At 43.9% G+C, this 23,168-nt stretch overlaps 1 protein-coding gene across 1 annotated transcript in view; it reads left to right on the plus strand.

The window, feature by feature from the left end:
• The window catches only part of COLGALT1 (collagen beta(1-O)galactosyltransferase 1), a 70,761-nt gene extending 47,844 nt beyond the window's left edge, over positions 1-22,917 (plus strand). Inside the window, exons 9-12 of the mRNA XM_056570712.1 lie at positions 9,069-9,201; positions 11,797-11,924; positions 13,496-13,702; positions 21,231-22,917. Of these exons, the coding sequence (XP_056426687.1) occupies positions 9,069-9,201; positions 11,797-11,924; positions 13,496-13,702; positions 21,231-21,498 (736 nt within the window). The 3' untranslated portion in view covers positions 21,499-22,917. The remainder of the gene's footprint in view (positions 1-9,068; positions 9,202-11,796; positions 11,925-13,495; positions 13,703-21,230) is intronic.
• The last annotated feature ends 251 nt before the right edge of the window (positions 22,918-23,168 follow it).

Raw genomic sequence — 23,168 nt, forward strand, 5'->3', positions numbered from 1 at the left:
AGCCTGTAGTGGGGTTTTCCACTTAGATTTTGCTTGTGATTCCATATCCAGACCTCCATGGGTTGATAGATGTATGTATGTATGGATATATTAGTGTAGGGCGTCCGCAGCGTTAATTTTCATTATTATATAATTATGTAGGGTCACATGTAGTGCATCTGCAGCCTTAAATTTTTTTTTCTTTATTGAAAAAAAATATATAAATGCAGTGTATGTGTATATTATTTTATTATATATACACAGTGGGGGAGATTTGTCAAAACCTGTCCAGAGGAAAAGTTGCTGAGTTGCCCATAGCAACCAATCAGATCGCTTCTTTCCTTTTTTTAAATGACCTCTGCAAAATGAAAGAAGCGATCTGATTGGTTGCTATGGGCAACTCAGCAGCTTTTCCTCAGGACAGGTTTTGTTAAATCTCCCCCACTGTGTATATTATTTTATTTTGAATACTGCTCTATCCTGAGGCATGATGGGGGTTAATATTCATTACAACAAAAAAAATACTAAATGACATTACAATCTCTGTTGCTTGTGAAATTACATCATAATAATTCTCAGGAAGTGAAACTGGAAATTTGATTTTATGTCTTTTAATAAACAAATACTTCTTAAGAAAGGGAGTTGGTGACTTTATTGGGCCGAGTACCTGGCAGATCGCCCGTGGCCACTTCCCGTCAGAAAACCTTAATCTTACGTCTTTCTATCTTGAGATCTTATAGTCCTGTAGCTGCTGTATCCATTGGTGAACTGCAGTATTTCCCAACCAAGGTGCCTCCAGCTGTTACAAAACCACAGCTCCCAGCATGCCCGGACAGACTTTAAAGAGGTACTCCAAAGGATAGGGGATTAGATGTCTGATTGCAGGGGTCCCGCTGCTGGGACCCCCTGTGATCTCCCGCAGCACTCAGCGTTCTAAACAAACGCTGGGTTCCTGCTGCAGTGGTCATGATGTTATGGCCACACCCCCTCCATTCATGTCTTTGGGAGAGGGCGTGTCAGGCAACATGTCCCCCCCCCCCGTAGACGTGAATGGAAGGGTATGGCGTGATATCACAGCCTCCGGCTCCAAGCGTTCTGAACAAAATGTACCGGAGTACTCCTTTAAGGACTCCTTCACATTACAGAATCTCCAGGTGGAGATTTCGTCTGGAGCGGGCGCCTGCGAAACCAGCCGGAGCTAGGACCCCATGGAGATGTCGTCTCGATAGACGTCGGTGCATTTCAGAGCACAATGAGAGGCTGCTGCACCGTATTTTCCAAGCAGAACTCTGCTTGGAAAATCTTTAGTGTGAATGGGCCCTAAATCTTTTTTTTTTTTCTCGTATAGCCGTTCCAATGTTGGAGTCCTCCAGCAGGAACACAGGGAGTCCCATTAAGATTTCTTTTATTTAGAATTGCTTGTTCAGACTTAGATCAAACCGGGTCTCGGTTCTAGGACTCACTGTGGTCACCAGTTATAACCCGGAGGAGTGGGCTCCTCACTCCCAGCTGGCACTCAAACTCAACTCATTCACTGCTTAAAGGGGTACTTCAGTAAAAAAACATTTTTATTTCATTAAATTATATATTTTTTTAAATCAACTGTTGCCAGAACATTGAACAGATATGTAAATTACTTCTATTTTAAAAGCTTAATCCTTCCAGTACTTATCAGCTGCTGTATACTATGGAGGAAGTTCTTTTCTTTTTGAATTCCCTTTCAGTCTGAACACAGTGCTCTCTGCTGACACCTCTTTCAAGAACTGTCAAGAGCAAGGATAGGTTTGCTATGGGGATTTGCTCCTGCTCTGGACAGTTCCTGACATGGACAGAGGTGTCAGCAGAGAGCACTGTGGTCAGACTGGAAAGAACTACACAACTTCCTCTGGAGCCTATAGCAGCTGATAAGTACTGGTAGGATTAAGATTTTTAAATAGAAGTAATTTACAAATCTGTTTAACTTTCTGGCACCTGTTGCTTTAAAAAAAATAAAAATAAAATAGTTTTCCACCGGAGTACCCCTTTTAAGTCTATGCAGTGAATGAGTCAGGCGGAGGGAAGAACGCTGCCGCACGCTTTACCCGACAATAACCAGTGCGATCTAAACTGGCGCTGTTTTTGTTTTTATAATATTGGATAGTGCATTTAAAGGGGTTTGCTTAATCCATCACTCTGATGGCCTATCTTTATATTATAGGCCAATGGTCTCCGAACTATGGCCCTCCAGATGTTGCGAAACTACAACTCCCAGCATGCCCGGACAGCCGTTGGCTGTCCGGGCATGCTGGGAGTTGTAGTTTTGCAACATCTGGAGGGGCGTAGTTGGGAGACCACTGTTATAGACCATTAGGGTCTGTTAGGTTCGGAATTCTGATGATCAGCCATACCCCCTCCATTGTACACTGGGACAGCGCAATAGTTGTGGCGGCACCTAGTACTACTGCTCAGTCCTGTTCCGGTGAATGCGACTAAACTGCAATACCAGACAGGGCCACAACCAAGTGCACAAAGCGCTATGACCTCGGTCAGTCAGACCCGCGCCCTATACCTATTCAGGTAGACTATTTCGATCCTATACCCTCTTGAGGTTGGGTCCCATTTCCCACTGGGCTACACAAGCATTAGGAGGATTGTATCCTGTATACTTGAGATTCCAGGAATTGTTTATTTTATTTTTTTTCTGAAGCCAGGAAGGGGTTAATGTAGCCCGACACCATGGCCATACTATGCAAATAGCTTCATGGTCTTACGTTTTTGTCTTTTTTTTTTTTTTTTTTTGGGAAAGAGAAGTGCCTGTTTCCAGCGCTATGGAGAAGGCTCTTCAGAAGGTGCGGAGGGCTGGTAAGCCTTGTTCTATGGATGTGAAGGGAGGACAGCTGTAGAAGGAATCGGCGCCGGTCTTGACAGCTGTGAAGGCATATGTACGGCTCATGACTTCATCAGCGAACAATGTGGAGGAAGGAAAAACTCTTCTTAAAAATGTCTTTTTTTTTTTTTAAAGCCAGAAAGTATTTCTAAAAGAACTCCGACACCTGCGAAGCGATCATTCCTTCCATACGGCAGCCCTCCGCACCTTCTGAGGAGCCTTCTCCGTAGAGGTGGAAACAGGCATTTCTCTTTCCAAAAAAAAAAAAGACAAAAACGTAAGGCCGTGAAGCTGTATAGACAGAGTATGGCGACGGTGTCGGGCTACATTAACCCCTTCCTGGCTTCAGAAAACGAAAAAAAAAAATTCCTGGAATCTCAAGTATAAGGATACAATCCTCCTAAGGCTGGGTTCACATCACGTTTTTGCAATACAGTTCACGTATCAGGTTTTTAATAAAAAACGGATTCCTTAAAACCTGACTAAACTGTATAAAAACCTGTGTACAAATTTTAATCCGTATACGGTAGGGATCGACAGATATGTGTTTTTTTTTTTTTTTTTTTTTTTAGGGCCAAAACCAATAATCTGTGGACTTTAAGGCCGATAGCCGATAACTTATACCGGAATATTGGTATAAGTTATCGTCTATTTCGGCACCACCGCCGCCACCATCTTCTCTCCCCCTGCCTGTCCTGGGGTCCTCCTGAGTCCAACCCCCTCTCCCCCTCCCTCTCCCTATGCTCTGGCCAGAGACCGCCGCCGCCCGCTTCTCTCCCCCTGCCAGTCCTTAGTCCAACCACCGCCGCTGCCCCATTGCCTCCCCCATCCCCGGTTTTATAATTACCTGTTCCCGGGGTCCACGCTACTTCTAACTCCGGTGGCGTCCTGAGCTGTCACTGTGCGCACTGACGGTGACGTCCCGTTGAGGATGTCATTCGTCATTGAGCAGCTCACAGCGTAACGCAGGACGCTGCAGGAGCCAGAAGTAGCGTTGACCCCGGGAACAGGTAATTATAAAACCGTGGATGGGGGAGGCAATGGGGCATCTGCGGTCTCTGGCTGGGGCGGTGCGGTGCTGTGGGGGTGCAGTGGGGGGGGGGGGCGTTGCGGGGAGGCGGGGCATTGTCGGATTATCGGCAAGGTAATTGCCCATAACTTCCAAAATCGTGAATATTGGCCGATAATATTGGCCAAACCGATAATTGGTCGATCCCTAGTATACTGTTTGAAAAATGATGTCCGGTTGTATACATTTAAGAAAAAAAGTATACGTTTTTAACTTTTAACTGCATTATGAATAAAGTTTCACTTGTTTGATTGAAATACCAAGAAAAAAACAGTGCAGAGTCAAAAATCATATAGTGAAAACCAGACGAAACCGTACGCACATATTGTTCCGTATGGTTCCCATGTTAAGAAAACAAATAAAAGTTTCAATATGGTTTTTCACCCGGACCTAAAACCGTGGTAGGCTACAGTTTTGGGTACGGGAAAAAAACCTGACAAAAACCGTACAAGGTGCAAAACGGATACAACCTGATGCATCTTTTGGCATACGGTTTTCAATGGAGAGTCAGTGCATAAGGTTTTCAATACGGTTCCGTAAGGTTTTTAAATTGAAAACATATAAGGGAACTGTATAGCAAAAACGTGGCGTGAACCCGGCCTAATGTTTGTGTAGCCCAGTGGGAAATGGGACCCAACCTCAAGAGGGTCTAGGATCGAAATAGTCTACCTGAATAGTTACAGAACATCATCCCGTATGGAAGGAATGATCGCTTCGCAGGTGTCTGAGTTCTTTTAGAAATACTTTATGGCTTTAAAAAGATTTAAAAAAAAAATTTTTTTAAGAGTTTTTCTTCTGCCACATTGTTCGCTGATGAAGTCATGAGCCGTACATATGCCTTCGCAGCTGTCAAGACCGGCGCCAATTCCTTCTACAGCTGTCCTAGAGAGTAAACCAGTCCTCCCTTCACGTCAATAGAACACTGCTTACCAACCTGTGGCTCTCCGGTTGTTGCAAAACTACAACTCCCTTCAGGCCCTGACAGCCACAGGCTGTCAGGGCCTGAAGGGAGTTGTAGTTTTGCAACAGTGCTGTAAAGTAAAAAGCAGTCAGTTCACCACTGCTGAAGAACATCTGGTAGGTACCGTGTTTCTCCGAAAATAGGACCGGGTCTTATATAAATTGTAGCCCCAAAAAACACACTAGGGCTAATTTTCAGGGTATGCACATTGAACAACATGGCGGTTCCACGGTATTTACCCCCCCCCCATTATCATCATGTGATATGTGCGAGCTGCGCATATCACATGATAATAATGGGGGGGGGGTGTAAATGCCCCCCAACGTCCCTAACCCCCCCCCCCCCACCCCCGCCGGTTTATCAGCCCAGCGCTGCACCCCACAATCCCCTGATCATCTGTAACCTGCGAGCGCAGCTTCTCTCCCCCCCCCCCCCTGCCAAATAATTATCAGCCGCTGCGCTGTATCTATTCTTGTGCCCGGGCTGCAAATATTAAAAAGCAATCTTTAACTTACCTTCGTCCTCCGTTCCCCCGTTGCTAAGGCACCGGCCTCATGGTCCCTCCGCTGTTCCTGGTGTTGTGACGTCTCAGAGCCTTCAGCCTATCACCGGCCGCAGCGATGTCCCGCCTCTGCCGATGATAGGCTGAGCCTACTGTCATGTAAGAAGCCGGCCGGCAAGCAAGAACAGCGGAGGACAGCGAGGCCGGTTCCTTAGCAACGGGGGAACGGAGGACGAAGGTAAGTTAAAGATTGCTTTTTAATATTTGGCATTGTCTAGGTCAGTGGTCTTCAACCTGCGGACCTCCAGATGTTGCAAACATTTGCAACATCTGGCGGTCCGCAGGTTGGAGACCACTGGTCTAGGTCTTATTATCGGGGTAGGGCTTATATTGCAGCCCACCCCATCCGGCTAGGGCCTATTTTCGGGGTAGGTACTATTTTCGGGGAAACACGGTAGGTTGTCACATCTGGACATCTTAAAGGGGTACTCTGGTAGAAAACCCATTTTTGTTATTTTTTTATCAATTGGTGCCAGAAAGTTAAACAGATTTGTAAATCACAGTACTTTAAAAAAAAAAATCTTAATCCTTACAGTACTTATCAGCTGCTGTTTACTACAGAGGAAGTTCTTTTCTTTTTGAATCTCTTTGCTGTCTGACCACAGTGCTCTCTGCTGACACCTCTGGACAGTTCCTGACGTGGACAGAGGTGTCAGCAGAGAGCACTGTGGTCAGGCAGAAAAGAAATTAAAAAAGAAAAGAACTTCCTGTGGAGCATACAGCAGCTGATAAGTACTGGAAGGATTGAGATTTTTTTTAATAGAGGTAACTTTACAAATCTGTTTAACTTTCTGGCACCAGTTGATTTAAAAGAAAATGTTTTTCCGGTGGAGTACCCCTTTTCTAAGGTGGATGTTCTCCTGGTAGGTTTGGCGCTCTGTCCTGAAGGTCTACACACATATACAAAGTGTAAAATATTCTGCTACCTGGGGGGGATACAAATAGGAAAGATGGGAACAGTAAACTAGTATATGTCATAACCTCCTTCAAGAGAAAGGCGATGTTATATAGTGGGCTTTTAAAGAAGTATTCCAAGGTTTTTTTGGTTGTTTTTTTTGGACTATGCTACAGGGGCTGTAAAGTTAGTGTAGTTTATAATATAGTGTCTGTACCTGTGTTTGATGGATGTTCTTGCAATTCTTATGTGATCTTTGCCCGATGTTCATTTTTAGCAACATACAAAATGAGTGCCGTCTCAGCTTTTCCCAGGTGGTCAGTGCGGCCCAAGACATTACATCACTAGTCAGGTGTTCAGAAGGAACCTGTCTTTTCTTCAATGGGAGGAGCGATCGCAAGTGGGAGGGAGATCATTCTCCACAGGGCTGCAGGAAACCATAGTTTTAGGCACAGTAGGCATGGAAGGGAGCTCAGCTGTGCTGCAACGGGTAGGTTGACTGATATGTGGGAGGAAGTAATGTGACCTCACTCTTACAAACAAGGGATCCTGGGACTTTTAGTTGGAGAGAAGGAACTCCAAAAGGAAATAGCCATTTCTCAAAAAGAAAGCAGCAGCGGTATGGTAGACTCTCAATTCAGCCATTAAAGGGGTACTCCAGTTAAAATAAATTTTTTTCAAATCAACCGGTGACAGAGAATTAAACAGATTTGTAAATTACGTCTATTAAAGAAATCTGAATCCTTCCAGTACTTATCAGCTGCTGTATGCTACAGAGGAAGTTGAGTAGTTCTTTTGTCTGACAACAGTGCTCTCTGCTGACACCTCTGTCCATGTCAGGAACTGTCCAGAGCAGGAGAGGTTTGCTATGGGGATTTGCTTCTACTCTGGACAGTTCCTGATACATACAGAGGTGTCAGCAGAGAGCACTGTGGTCAGACTGGAAAGAACTATAAAACTTCCTCTGTAGTATATTTGTAGTATACAGCAGCTGATAAGTACTAGAAGGATTATGATTTTTAAATAGAAGTAATTTACAGATCTTTTTAACTTTCCGGAGACAGTTGATATGACAATTTTTTTTTTCTCCCACTGGAGTACCCCTTTAAGCCCCAAGACACGCACAAATCCTTTCTAAGCATGTCCATTACTATCTAGCAGGTAAGTACTAAAATCACCTTTATGGTGGATAACCCCTTTAAAGGGGTACTCTGGCGCTTAGACATCTTATCCCCTATCCAAAGTATAGGGGATAAGATGCCTGATCGCGGGGGTCCCGCCGCTGTGGACCCCCATGATCTTGCACGCCGCACCCCATTAGAATCAGTTCCGGGTCTGATTACTGTCGATCACGGGACGGAGCATAGTGACGTAACGGCTGCGCCCCCATGTGACGTCACGCTCCGCCCCCTCAATGCAAGCCTATGGGAGGAGGCGTGACAACTGTTGCGCCCCCTCCCATAGTCTTGCATTGAGGGGGCGGATCGTGACGTCACAATGCTCCGTCCCTGTGATCGACAGTAATCAGACCCGGAGCGAACACGCTCCAGGGACTGATTCTAACGGGGTGCGGCGTCCAAGATCACAGGGGTCCCCAGTGGCGGGACCCCCGCGATCAGGCATCTTATCCCCTATCCTTTGGATAGGGGATAAGATGTCTAAGCGCCAGAGTACCCCTTTAATGTATGAAATGAAAGGGCCAGGTCTGCAAGGTCAACATGCCCCAATAGACTCCATATATTTTAGGAGAAATAAATAGACGCATCGTATGGATGTCCATAGTCTGACTCCAAATAACAAACATATCAAAATACTCATCAGAACGAGGACAGATGGGGATTGTCTACCAAACAGGACGACATGGACAAAGGCTGGGGCTGCAACGTATACAGACTCTTTGTATCGTCGTATCATAGGGAATCATTGCTGTCTTTTCGATGAGGAGAATATTCATTCCTCCTCCATCAGGAGTCTGTATGTTCACCCTCCATATGTGACATGTGTAGTAAACACACCGGGGCGGTCGTATATGTGACTACACTGCAGTCTGTGTCCTCTTTATAGTATATACACATTCCAGTGCCATTTATAGTTCCATTGTATACACAGCTTATAGACCACATCCTGATCTCACACATAGTAGTAATTAGTATTAGGTGGTGGTAGTAGTGGGTGGTGGTAGTAGTAGTAGTTTATTAAGAACTGTTGTTTTTTTCTGATAAAATATAAAAAGAAAAATAATAGTAGAAATAAATAATATAGGGGTTGTTGTTGTGTTTTTTTATTTTTATTTTTTATTTAGTATTAAAGGGGTACTCCGCTGCTCAGCGTTTGGAACAAACTGTTCTGAACGCTGGAGCCGGCGCCGGGAGCTCCTGACGTCATAGCCCCGCCCCCTCAATACGTCACGTCCCGCCCCCTCGATGCAAGTCTATGGGAGGGGGCGTGACAGCCGTCACGCCCCCTCCCATAGACTTGCATCGAGGGGGCGGGGCTATGACATCATGAGCTCCCGACGCCAGCTCCAGCGTTCGGAACAGTTTGTGGAGTACCCTTTAATAATTTTATTAATAATAATAATATCTAATAGTATTTTTTTTTTTTTTTTTCAGTAATAACAAAATGTAATAGTATTTTTTTTATCGTTTTTTTTAAACTAATTTTATTTATTTTATATATATATATATATATATAATATATAAATATAAATAAAAAAAATGTCTTTGTTTTATCCAGGGCACTGAATGAATCTCAGGTGACCGCTCTAGGCATACAGATGCTGCCGGGGTATAAGGATCCTTATCACGGGCGCCCCCTGACCCGAGGAGAGATGGGCTGCTTCCTCAGCCACTACAACATCTGGAAGGAAGTGAGTGGTTTTCTATTATTGGAGAGTTTTTTGAATGGTCTTTATAATTGCTATAGAAAAGGGGTTTTCCAATTTCTAAAAAGAGTTTTTCCTCCTACTAGAAACCTGAAATAAAGCAGCTTTTATAAATGCCCTTTCTTTAGTGGTCCTGTTGCGGCTCACAGATCACGTGACACCAGTCTTTTTATTTTTCCTTTTTTTCCTGCCGATATCACGTATACTGCCTGCTGCGCGGTGCGCTGTAATAGTACGTCAGCTCTGATGTATGTGGAAATAGACCGATCATCTCATCGCATGCTCAGTATAAGAAGACCGGGGTACAGCTTTTTTCTACATATGTTGCAGGGCATGTTAGCAGAAGAATGATGACCAGCGTCAAGTGACCTACTGGGAGAACGGTGCAACAGGACCGTTTGGGAACATTAAAGTGGTACTCCGCCTATAGAATCTTATCCCCTATCTAAAAGATAGGGGATGAGAGGTCAAATTGCGGGGGTTCCGCCGCTGATGACCCCTGCGATCTCTGTTGCACCCTGCCTTCGTTAGAGTGCAGCGCTGGAGACTCGTGATGTCATGGCCACGCCCCCTCAATGCAAGTCTATGGGAGAGGGCGTGATGGCCGTCACGAGCCTCCACCCTACACCACCAGTATCCAGCACTGAGTGAAGTTCGCTCCGTGCACCGGATGTCTGGGGTGCCACACCCGAGATCGAGGGGGTTCCCAGCGGCGGGACTCCCACAAACTTTAGATAGGGGATAAGATTCTATAGGCGGAGTACCACTTTAACGTTCCCAAACGGTCCTGTTGCACCGTTCTCCCAGTAGGTCACCTGACACTGGTCATCATTCTTCTGCTAACGTGCCCTGCAACATGTGTAGAAAAAAGCTGTAACAGATGTCTAGGGGCGGAGTACCCCTTTAAGGGATTTACAAATTTGCTTTAATATTAGGTTTCTAGTAGAATAAAAAAAAAAAACTTTCTAAAAAAAATAAATAAATCCTTGAAATGCACCAGTGTTAAAGAGTTTGTCCGGATAAAACAGGATAGAGAATAAGTATCTTATCACGGTGGGTTTGACCGTTTGGACCACCCCCATTTTCTGAAACGAGACCCTGGCTCTTAGGCTAGGTTCAGACTACGGAATCTCCGGGCAGAAAATTTCCGCCCGGAGATTCCGAGTGCGGCCAACGCCGGCTGAATCAGTCGGCGCTAGGACCGCGCACACTGCAGTCTCCAATAGACTACAATGTGTTCCGCGAGTATTTCCGCCTAAAGAAAGAGCAAAGCCATTCTTCAGGCGCAAATTTCCAAGTGGATTTTCCGTTCACAAATTCTACTTCACAAATTCCGAAGCGTGAAACCCATTCACTACAATATACATTTTAGCAAGCGGAATTTCCGCCTGCAATTTCAAAGTGGAATTGCAGACAGAAATTCCGTAGTCTGAACCTAGCCTAAGAGCCGGAGCTTGGAGCGCTGGAGGTGATGCACTCTGGTATATCCAGCGCTCCTATACAAATGAATGGAGGGTGGGCCGCTTACAGCTCTTGCTCCTCTCTGAGAGCGGGGGATCTCTGCTGTCGGACCCCATGATCAGATACTTATCCCCTATAGCGGGGTTTCCCATTAAATGTGCCTCCAGCTGTTGCACAACTACAACTCCAAGGATGCCCAGACATTTCTGGGGTGGCTAGGCTTGGCTGTCCTGCTGTTCTAAATGGGGGTAGAGGAGTGCGGAAAGCTCCTGCCGCAGCCAGGAAAGTGTCGAACCAAGCTGCCTCCAGCTATTGCAAAACTATAACTTCCAGCATGCCCGAACAGCCAAAGGTTGTCCGGGCATGCTGGGAGTTGTAGTTTTGCAACAGCTGGAGGCACATTGGCTGTTAAACACTGCCCTCTACCGTGGATAGGGAATAAGAGTATTCAGTGAACTATTTCTTTAGGAGGATTTCTAGCCCCCTCATTCTCCTCCTCATCTTAAAGGGGTACTCCACTGGAAAACATATATATATATATATATATATATATATATATATATATATATATATATATATATATATATATATATATATATATATTTTTTTTTTTTAAATCAACTGGTGCCCGAATGTTAAACAGATTTGTAAATTACTTCTATTAAAAAATCTTAATCCTTCCAGTACTTATCAGCTGCTGTTATGATTGACAGGAAGTTATTTTCTTTTTGATTTTCCTTTCTGCCTGACCACAGTGCTCTCTGCTGACACCTCTGTCCATTTTAGGAACTGTCCAGAGCAGGAAAGGTTTGCTATGGGGATTGACTCCTACCTTGGACAGTTCCTAAAATGGACAGAGGTGTCAGCAGAGAGCACTGTGGTCAGGCAGAAAGGAAATAAAATAAGAAAATAACTTCCTGTGGATCATAACAGCAGCTGAAAAGTACTGGAAGGATTAAGATTTTTTAATAGAAGTAATTCACAAATCTGTTTAAGTTTCTGGCACCAGTTGATTTAAAAAAGTTTTCCAGTGGAGTACCCCTTTAATAAACGTCTTTCCTGGAAATATCTTTATTACCATTCCTTAACGAATTCCTCTGCAACCTTTTCTCTCTGTAGATCTCTGAGCGCTCGCTGGCGTTTTCAGCCGTGTTTGAAGATGACCTGAGGTTTGAGATCTTCTTTAAGAGGCGGCTGTTGAACCTGCTTCAGGATTTGGAGAAAGCTAAATTGGATTGGGATCTCATGTGAGTTTGATGGCTGGGTAGGGCGGAGTAAATATGGCCGCCGGAGTCCGGATGATGTGGACTGCTGGCAAGGGAATATATGCTTACTTATAAGTATGAGGTAAAGGTGTTATCCAGGAGTAGAAAAACAGCACCACCCCTGTCCACGGGTTGTGTGTGGTACTGCAGCTCAGTTCTATTGGAGTGAATGGAGTGAAGTTTTAATACCACGCATAACCTGAGGATGTGGGTGGTGGTGTTTTTGGTATAAAATTAGCTTCTGTAGACCTCATCTTGGATAAGCCCTTTTAACCTTCTCTTACTTAAAGGAGAACTCCAGAATACAAAAATTGTCCCCCATACTGCCGGCAGTAAAAAAATAAATAAAGACATACCTTCCTTCGCTCCCCCGGTGCCTCAGGTAAAACCCACTTCGGTCTCCGCCGCGATCCTCTTTCCTGGTTGCCGGTGGTCGGCGAGTCATACTGCACTCAGCCAATCACCGGCCGCAGTGAAGTCCCGACTCGGCCGGTGATAGGCTGAGCGGCAGTGTGAGAACACTTCAGGACACAAAATTCTTCACTACACCGGCACCTGCTGCCGGGGCCAAAAACGTCACACTGCCGCTCAGCCTATCGCCGGCCGAGTTGGGACTTTGCTGCGGCCGGTGATTGGCTGAGTGCAGTATGATTCGCCGACCACCGGCAACAAGGAAGAGGATCGCTGCGGAGACCGAAGACTGTTACCGGAGGCCCCGGGGGAGTGAAGGAAGGTATGTACCTGTTTATTATTTTACTGCCGGCAGTATGGACGATAATTTTTGTATTCTGGAGTTCTCCTTTAAGGAAAAAAAAATCTTAAATATCAAGTTGGCCGTCACAATGTGTGGTGTTTTTTTTACATTTTTTTTGCTTTTTTTTTTAAAATTTTTTTTGCTTTGCTTTGGTAGTGGGGGAAGGGTTAATTCTGCAGTGGGAAAATTTTTCGATTCCTAAGAAGAATTCTAATTTGCGGAAGCCGAATGTAAGTATCGGCCCCGCTTTTTCCAGAATGGACAATCTGTTCCCTTGTCTTACAGGAGAACTACCAAAAATAGTCAATAAAGAGATCCTTGTGTCGTGCAATGAAGGTGAAAACCGGTTTTCAATAGATGACGTGTCCTGATACCTGCCGCTTCCTTTTTCTAATCTTTATGATCAGGAGTGCGCCCCCATGATACCGATCCTCATGTGCCTTCTGTAGACAATAGTGTCCTGTATACAGTGTGTGTGATTGGCATCCTTACTATATTAAAAAATTCTTCATATAGCGCACACAGATTCAGCAGCACAGTACACTGTTCATTCTATTCCAAGGTTTTCCAACCAGGGTGCCTCCAGCTGTTGCAAAACAACAACTCCCAGCATGCCCGGACAGCCGACGGCTGTCCGGGCATGCTGGGAGTTGTTGTTTTGCAACAGCTGGAGGCACCCTGGTTGGAAAACACTGCTCTCTATTCCTATGATTATCTCAATTTTTTAGGTTATTTTCTGGTACTATGTTGTGGTTGTTTTTATCCACCATCAAAATGACATCCCTTTTTTGTCTTGTAGTTATCTAGGTAGAAAACGGATGCAGGTGGACGAGCCTGAAGAGCCTGTACCTGGGGTCCGAAATCTGGTGGTCTCTGACTACTCCTACTGGACGCTGGGATACCTGATCTCCCTGCAGGGGGCCAAGAAGCTCCTCAGTGTAGAACCTCTGAAAAAGATGCTACCAGTGGATGAGTTCCTGCCGGTCATGTATGACAAGCACCCCATGTAAGTGCGGCTATGTGTGGACATTGATATGGACTGTGGTTTGGATCTCCTTGAGGATCCATGGTCACATGACACCTGATAGAAAGCAGAGACTCTCAGTAGTGCGACCTCTGACTTTGGGCCTATACATGATAACAATGATGGGATGATCAGGCTATTCCCACTTAATACTAGGACTGTTTTACAGGACATAATATCCAGGAAAGGTGATTACTATAGGCACTACACATATTTCTCTTTATTCCTTCTTATTCCTGTTTATCTGTAGTACTTAAAGGGGTGCTCTGCCCCTAGACGTGTTATCCACTATCTAAAGGATAGGAGATAACATGTTTGAATGCGGGGGTCCGGCTGCTGGGACCCCCCGCGATATCCAGGCCTTCCGTGTTTGTGACGTCAGGCCACTTCTCCTCAATTCATATTAATCGGAAGGGGTGTGACGGCTAGTACACAGCCTTCACTCCTTCCCCCCATAGACCTGAATGGAGGGGGCATGGCAGCTGTGGTCGCCAGTCATCCGGCATGGAGCAGAGTTCGCTCCGTGCACCAGATGACTGGGGTGCCGCAGCAGAGACTGCAGGGGTCCACAGGGGCTGGGCCCCCCACGATTAGACATGTTATTCCCTATCCTTTGGATAGTGTATACAGTCATGGCCGTAAATGTTGGCACCCCTGAAATTTTTCAAGAAAATTTAAGTATTTCTCACAGAAAAGGATTGCAGTAACACATGTTTTGCTATACACATGTTTATTCCCTTTCTGTGTATTGGAACTAAACCAAAAAGGAGGGGAAAAAAGAAAAATGGACATAATGTCACACCAAACTCCAAAAATGGGCTGGACAAAATTATTGGCACCCTTTCAAAATTGTGGAAAAGTAAGATTGTTTCAAGAATGTGATGCTCTTTTAAACTCACCTCGGGCAAGTAACAGGTGTGGGCAATATAAAAATCCCACCTGAAAGCAGATAAAAAGGAGAGAAGTTCACTTAGTCTTTGTATTGTGTGTCTGGGTGTGTCACACTAAGCATGGACAACATAAAGAGGAGAAGAGAATTGTCTGAGGACTTGAGAACCAAAATTGTGGAAAAATAATCAACAATCTCAAGGTTCCAAGTCCATCTCCAGAGATCTAGATTTGCCTTTGTCCACAGTGCGCAACATTATCAAGAAGTTTGCAACTCCCTGGGCGTGGACAGAAGAGAAAAATTGATGAAAGGTGTCAACGCAGGATAGTCCGGATGGTGAATAAGCAGCCCCAAACAAGTTCCAAAAATATTCAAGCTGTCCTGCAGGGTCAGGGAGCATCAGTGTCAGCGCAAACTATCCGTTAAGATTTAAATGAAATGAAATGCTATGGAGGGGACCCAGGAGGACCCCACTGCTGACACAGATTTTGACAGAATGAACTTGAGTAAGTCAAAATCCTTCTGGGAAAACGTCTTGTGGACAGATGAGACCAAGATAGAGCTTTTTGGTAAAGCCCATCATTCTACTGCTTACCGAAAACGGAATGAGGCCTACAAAGAAAAGAACACAGTACCTACAGTGAAATATGGTGGAGGGTCAATGATGTTTTGGGGTTGTTTTTCTGCCTCTTGCACTGGGTGCTTTGAATGTGTACAAGGCATCATGAAATCTGAGGATTACTAACGGATTTTGGGTCGCACTGTACAGCCCAGTGTCAGAAAGCTGGGTTTGGGTCCGAGATCTTGGGTCTTCTAGCAGGACAATGACCCTAAACATACATCAAAAAGCCCCCAGAAATGGATGGCAACAAAGCGCTGGAGAGTTCTGAAGTGGCTGCAATGAGTCCAGATCTAAATCCCATTGAACACCAGTGAAGAGATCTTAAAATTGCTGTTGGGAAAAGGCGCCCTTCCAATAAGAGACCTGGAGCAGTTTGCAAAGGAAGAGTGGTCCAACATTCCGACTGAGAGGTGTAAGAAGCTTATAGATGGTTATAGGAGGCGACTGATTTCAGTTATTTTTTCCAAAGGGTGTGCAACCAAATATTAAGTTAAGGGTGCCAATAATACTGTCCAGCTCATTTTTAGAGTTTGGTGACACCATGTTCAATTTGCTTTTTTTCCTCCCTTTTTTGGTTTAGTTCCAATACACACAAAGGGAATAAACGTGTATAGCAAAACATGTGTTACTGCAATCCTTTTCTGTGAGAAATACTTCATTTTCCTGAAAAATTTCAGGGGTGCCAACACTTACGGCCATGACTGTAACATGTATAGTGGCGGAGTACCCCTTTTAATATAGTGGGTTCATATGTACAGTACTTATTAGGCACCACTTATCACTTGCATACAAAGAAAATTGCACTTTTACGTACATTGAGGCATGTTTACTATTGCAAATGCAACAGAATTTCGGTGCCTTTGCCTAGCACCACATTTAATGTTTTTAGACCCTTTTGCACCGTGTTCTACAATGGCCCAGCTGAATGGGGGGGGGGGGGTAGTTTATTGAAAAGGTGCGTGCTGTGAGTGTGATGCTAGATGCCAAGGAACGTGTCAGATTTTATTTTCTATTGAAAGATTTTATAATTAACCTAATGTGTATATATAAAAGAAAAGGATGACCAAGTAAAACAACAAAAATACATAAAACAATATACTATATAGGATTTATAAAGCGACATTTACATATGAACGTATGAAACCATGTAGAAAAAATAACAAGAAAATATATAACAAGAACGGAGTTCCCAGGTGATGGTGCATTCACATCACGTTTTTGCAATACTCTTTTGTATACAACCGTATTGTTTGCCATACCCATTGACTTTACATAGATAAACTTACATATAAAGATGTATGTATGTAACATTTTTTTTTCTTTTTTTTTTTTTTTCCTTTTTTTCTTTTTTCTGCACTTTTTTATTTTATTTATTTTTTAATCCTGTGCACAAAACCGTGGTCAACCACGATTTTGTTCCCTGTTCTGTCCTGTTTTTGGATCTACAATGGTTTAAAAAATACCATGTCACCCGTATGTATGTTCTTTTTATTTTTTATTTTTATTTTTTTTCTTAATAAACATTGTAGTCAATGCAAACTGCATTGATTCATATGGTTTTGTCAGTTTTTTTTTTCGTATACAGTACTTCAAAATCATGATGTGAATGTAGCCTAAAAAAAAATTATAAGAGTAGAAATGTAAACCCTATGGGGGGAGATTTATCAAAACCTGTCCAGAGGAAAAGTTACTGAGTTGCCCATAGCAACCAATCAGATCGCTTCTTTCATTTTTAAAAAAAAGGCCTCTGAAAAGTGAAAGAAATCGATCTGATTGGTTGCTATGGGCAACTCGGCAACTTTTCCTCTGGACAGGTTTTGATAAATCTCCCCCCATGTGGTGCAAATTTTAAGCCAACTTATAGGTCTAAACTTGGACTACACAGTTGAAGGCCGGGTTTCACAAATCGGAAAATCGCAATATCTTATTTTACACAAGGATTTCGGGGGAGATTTATCAAAGTCTGTCTGCAGGAAATGTTGCTGAGTTGTCCATAGCAACCAATCAGATCGCTTCTTTCATTTTTCAGAGGCCCTTTCAAAAATGAAACCAGTGTTCTGATTGGTTGCTATGGGCAACTTGGCAACTTTTCCTCTGGACAGACTTTAATAAATCTCCCCCCTTCTACTTTTAGGGTACAGTCACACGTGGCGCATCCGCAGCGTATTTGACGACTGACCGCCCCTCGAGTCAGCCTCCTACTTTGCCCGTGTGTCCTGGTTTGTCTGCTCGTAGCAGAAATACGCAGTTATGAGCAGAGACAGACTGAGCTGCGAGTCGCGCACACCATGCGCCGTGTACTCACAGACATTGCGGTCTAGCAGAGGGAGCGACACCGCATGCGCGACTCTCAGCTCAGTCTGTGTCTACACTGCGGATGCGCTGTGTGTGTGACCTTAACCTAAATCTGTGATAAAAAAATATAATGCTGATGTACATGTATGACAGTGTTTTCCAAACAGTGTGACTCCAGCTGTTGCAAAACTACAACACCCAGCATGCCCGGACAGCCAACGGCTGTCCGGGCATGCTGGGTGTTGTAGTTTTGCAACAGCTGGAGACACGCTGTTTGGAAAACACTGATTTATGGGGTGGGTTTGTTAATCCCACAGTCTAGTAGAGGCAACTCAAGTACCCGGCTGTCAGATCTAGAAGAGTGTATTACCACTTTGTCTTATCCCACTTCCACTATTCCACTTCCGTGGAGCACTGTGAGGTGAATGGAGGCTGCGCTGACCACCAGGTTCCCACCAATATAGCAGAGCTAATGGGTTTTGCAAAGTCCAGATCTCCCCATAAAAGGGAACTCCTATTGTGTGTCCTCTGGAGGCCTTTTTTCATCTCAAAGGGAAACGTTATGTAAAAAAAAAAAAAATTTGTGAAAATGTTTAGTTTTTGTTTTTTTTTCTTTCACTTCCGCTTTTACTTTTACTATGTGTTCTATATTACCCCAAGAGAACTCTGACAAAACAGCCTGCCAGGAACACGTATCTCACGTTCCGTGACTGGAAGAACAGTGCTGTGTGTGTAGCATTATTTTTCATGTCACGATAGTGGACGCCACAACTTATTGTCATTGGGGTTTGTCAGGTGCCTGTGTGGTGGATCTAGCCTTGCATTGTGTCTCTCTTTCCTCCATCTCTACTGTTTTGATCATGTTCATAGTCATTGGGGGGGGAGATTTATCAAAACCTGTCCAGAGGAAAAGTTGCCCAGTTGCCCATAGCAACCAATCAGCTCGCTGCTTTCGTTTTGTAACCCCTTAAACGACATCGGGCGTAAATGTACGTCATGGTGCGGTGCTACTTAACGTACCATGATGTACATTTAAGTCATGAACGTGACCGTGAGCACCGGTCCAGTGCTCTCGTCATGCGCGGCAGGTTCCGGCTGCTATCAGCCAGTAATGGTGGACATCAGTGATCGCTCACGGCATCAGATGCCGTGATCAATGCAGATCAGGGCACGTGCGGCACTTAATATGGATGATCAGATCGCCCGCAGCGCTGCCGTTGGGATACGATCATCTGTAATGGCGGCTGGAGGTCCCCTCAACTGCCTCCGGCCGTCTCCTGGGGTCTTCTGCTCTGGTCTGGATCGAGCAGACCAGGGCAGAAGATGACAGAGAATACTGATCAGTGCTATGTCCTATGCATAGCACTGAACAGTATTAGCAATCAAGTGATTGCTTTAACTAGTCCCCTCCCCCAATAAAAAGGGCAAACGTCCGTCTTTCCCATTTTACACCCAAAATTTAAAAAAATAAAAGTTTTATATATTCAAATGTGGTGTCGATAAAAAGTTCAGATGACCGCGCAAAAAATGAGCCCTCATACCGCCCTATATATGGAAAAATGAAAAAGTTATAGATGGTCAAAATAGGGCGATTTTAGATTACTGATTTTGTACAAAAAGATTTAGATTTTTTTTTTAAGCGGTACAAAAATATAAAAGTAACTAGCCATGGGTATCATTTTAATCATATTGACCCACAGAATAAAGAACACTCGTCATTTTTACCGTAAAGTGTATAGTGTGAAAACAAAACCCTCCAAAATGTGCAAAATTGTGGTTTTCATTTAAATTTCCTCCCTAAAAAATATTTTATTGGGTTCCCCATACATTTTATGGTAAAATGAGAGGTTTCATTACAAAGTACAATTGGTCACGCAAAAAACAAGCCCTTTATATGGGTCTGTAGATGGAAATATAAGAGTTATGGATTTTAGAAGGCGAGGAGGAAAAACGAAAATGCAAAAATAAAATTGGCCTGGTCCTTAAGGTGAAAATGGTCATATTCCAGGAAAAAACTTTTATTTTTTTATTTTTTTTAAATCAACTGGCTCCAGAAAGTTAAACAGATTTGTAAATCACTTCTATGAAAAAATCTTAATCCTTCCAGTAGTTATCAGCTGCAGAATTTGAGCTGTTTTTTTCTGGCTGACATCTCTGCTTGTCTCAGGAACTGTCCAGAGTAGGAGCAAATCCCCCATAGCAGACCTCTAATTCTTCGGACAGTTCCGAAGCAGAGGTGTCCGCAGAAAGTAAAAAACAACTCAACTTCATCAGCTGATAACTACTGGAAGGATTAAGATTTTTTCATAGAAGTAATTTACAAATCTGTTTAACTTTCTGGAGCCAGTTGATATAAAAAAAAAAATTCTTGGAATACCCCTTTTAACAAGGCCTCTGCCAAATGAAATAAACAATGTGATTGGTTGCTTTAGGCAACTTTTCCTTTGCACAGGTTTTGATAAATCTCCCCCATTGTCCTTTTCCCAACCTCTGCATAGGGCTATAAGCAGGTTCGAAGACTAAACATTGCTGACGGACTCCCTTTTAAAACAATGCTCTGGTTCTGTGTTTACCTACTATTGGATGGTGCTGTTAGAGACAGATGTGAACAGAGCCTTAGATGTTTTGCTTTCCTCCATCTCGATGAATGTGATCAAAACAGTATTCATTGTATGAGACTTTGTAGAATTGGTCTCCTTCTCGCTCTGGCAGCTGACAGTATAATCCCTTCTTACATCCTGATGGGTATTGTGGGATCAAGAGTAGAGAAAGTATATACTGAATGGTATGCTCACTATGCATTCAGCAGGGTACAAAGCTTATTCTAGTGGTTGCTACCTATGTAGAGTCTTAGTGGCAGGGACACCACAACTCTGTGTCATTTCCTTTTTTTTTTGTTATGGTTTCAGTTTATAATGGATAATATGACACCGATGTGAACTGAGCCTTTAGATGTTTTGCTTTCCTCCATCTCGATGAATGTGATCAAAACAGTATTCATTGTATGAGACTTTGTAGAATTGGTCTCCTTCTCGCTCTGGCAGCTGACAGTATAATCCCTTCTTACATCCTGATGGGTATTGTGGGATCAAGAGTAGAGAAAGTATATACTGAATGGTATGCTCACTATGCATTCAGCAGGGTACAAAGCTTATTCTAGTGGTTGCTACCTATGTAGAGTCTTAGTGGCAGGGACACCACAACTCTGTGTCATTTCCTTTTTTTTTTGTTATGGTTTCAGTTTATAATGGATAATATGACACCGATGTGAACTGAGCCTTTAGATGTTTCACTTTCCTCCATCTTCATGAACATGATCAAAGCAGTAGTTATGGTCTTTGTAGGAGACTTTGTAGAATTGGTCTCCTTCTTCCTCTGGCAGCTGACAGTATTATCCCTCTTAACATGCTGATGGGTATTGTGGGAACAAGAGTAGAGAAGGTGTATACTTGGCATACTTACTATGCACTCAAGCAGGGTAAAGGCTAATTCTCCTATGCACATTGTTGGTTGTAGGGACACCATAACTGTATCATTGGGGTTTGTGGTCTGTGAGGTGGATCTAGCCTTGTATTATGGTTTCAGTTTATAATGGAAAATATGACAGATGTTTCGCTTTCTTCTATCTCTGTGAACCTCTCCTTGACATGTATGACCCCTTCTAAGGATATGTAGAAGTTGACCTCTTGTTTGTCTTATTTCAGCTCTGACTACTCCTCTCAGTTCTCACCACGTGACCTGCGTGCCTTCTCCGTGGAGCCCTTGCTGCTTTACCCCACGCATTACACCGGGGATGAGGGCTACGTAAGCGACACCGAAACCTCTGTGGTATGGGACAATGTGACCGAATCGACCGACTGGGATCGGGCAAAGTCTCGAAAGACCCAACAGCAGGAGAAGTTGCGTAGCGAAGCCATGAACACCCCTTCCCTCCGATCGCCTTTCGACAGCGCCGCCCGGGACGAGCTATGACCTTGGTGATGTCCGCGACATGAGAGGAACCACGCCTGAGCTCTTTTTGTGTAGGGATACGCTTGAGTACCAATGATGATGTATGATTGGGCAAGTGGACCTTTTGGGGGTGACCAAAACATGGTCAGATGCTTGAACCCCATTGATGACTCCCCTTCTCTGCCTTGTGGGGGCGAGTGGGACATAACAGTGCTATCTATGAGGGAACCGGGGCTTTTTTTTTTTTTTTTTAACAAATCAGGAATGCCTCCGCTCTGGGTTTCTTTAATAATATTAATTATTTATATATTTACTTGTGCAAATGAAATCCCCCTCCTCCTGCCCAGTACAGGCCCGAAAACCAACAGCTGAGCTGTTCTGAGGGACATCTATGGGAATGGAAATGCTCGACGGATGGTGGTTGTAGTCCCATCTTATAATTGCGGGAGACTTGTAGGTAAATCTTCAGCCTCCTCGCCCAGCTGCTTGGGTTACACAGTGAATCATAGTTCCTCATTTCGCACTTGATCAAAGAAGCAAATCTCCAAGTATGGCCATGGCGGGTAGGTCACGTGTACCCTGACACCTGTATAGGTCGGTATTGGTTTCTCCTGACTTGACAGGCTGAATTCTCCTACATATTCACTATATAGACTGGTGTTTTCCAACCAGGGTGCCTCCAGCTGTTGCAAAACTTCAACTCCCAGCATGCCCGGACAGCCAACGGCTGTCCGGGCATGCTGGGAGTTGTAGTTTTGCAACAGCTAGAGACACCCTGGTTGGGAAACACTGGTGTAGACATAGGCTTTAGCAGTTCTGAGCTAGTACAGGACACCTAACATGAAGAGCCCACATTTATGGACTCTCCATCTCCCTGCAGCAAACTTAGTCATTGTCCGTTCCGCAACTTCTGTATAGGGCCCAAAATTGCCAACAGACTCCCTTTTAAAACAGTGCTCTGGTTCTGTGTGTACCTGCCATTAAAGGGTGCTGCTAGGGTGCTGTACCTGAACAGGATCTGTGGTATAGTGTCCACCCCACAGTAGGTTAGATACTTGTTTAACGCTTCCCAGCAAAATAAATATAAAAAAAAAAAAAAGGGGGGGGGGGGGGGGAAATAGCCCATACGAAGTGTTCTAAAACACAACTTATACTGGTTTCTTTGCTAAAATACACCAGTTCTGTGACCCAATAAAATATTTAGTTATGATCTGATGCCCATTGTACCAATTATGTAAATGGCCTAACGTGTTTCCATTGCATAAAGCAGCTTCCTCGGGGAACAATCAATTATCTCCTTTGACATCTAGTCTGATAAGTCAAGCATCAGAGTAATTAAAGGGTCACTCTCATTTAAAATAAATTTTTGCTATTGCACTCCTTATGGTAAATAACAAATGTTTCTCATATACTTTGTTTAAAAAAAAAAAAAGTTTTTTATGTTTTATTTGTGCTTAAAAAAGCTCAAGAGCACATTTTCTCCCATCTTATACACAGACTTAGGACAGAGGTCCAAGCACAGAAAGTGCAGCCTGGAGTGCTGAGGGGGGGGTGTCCAGCCTCATCCAATCATAGCTCCTATCACACTTAACTGCCATTTGCTGTTGGTTGGACACCCCCCCCTCAGCACTCCAGGCTGCACTTTCTGTGTTTGGACCTCGGTCCTAAGTCTGTGTATAAGATGGGGGAAA

Source organism: Hyla sarda, chromosome 4 (assembly GCF_029499605.1).
Source record: "Hyla sarda isolate aHylSar1 chromosome 4, aHylSar1.hap1, whole genome shotgun sequence".
NCBI lineage: Eukaryota > Metazoa > Chordata > Amphibia > Anura > Hylidae > Hyla > Hyla sarda.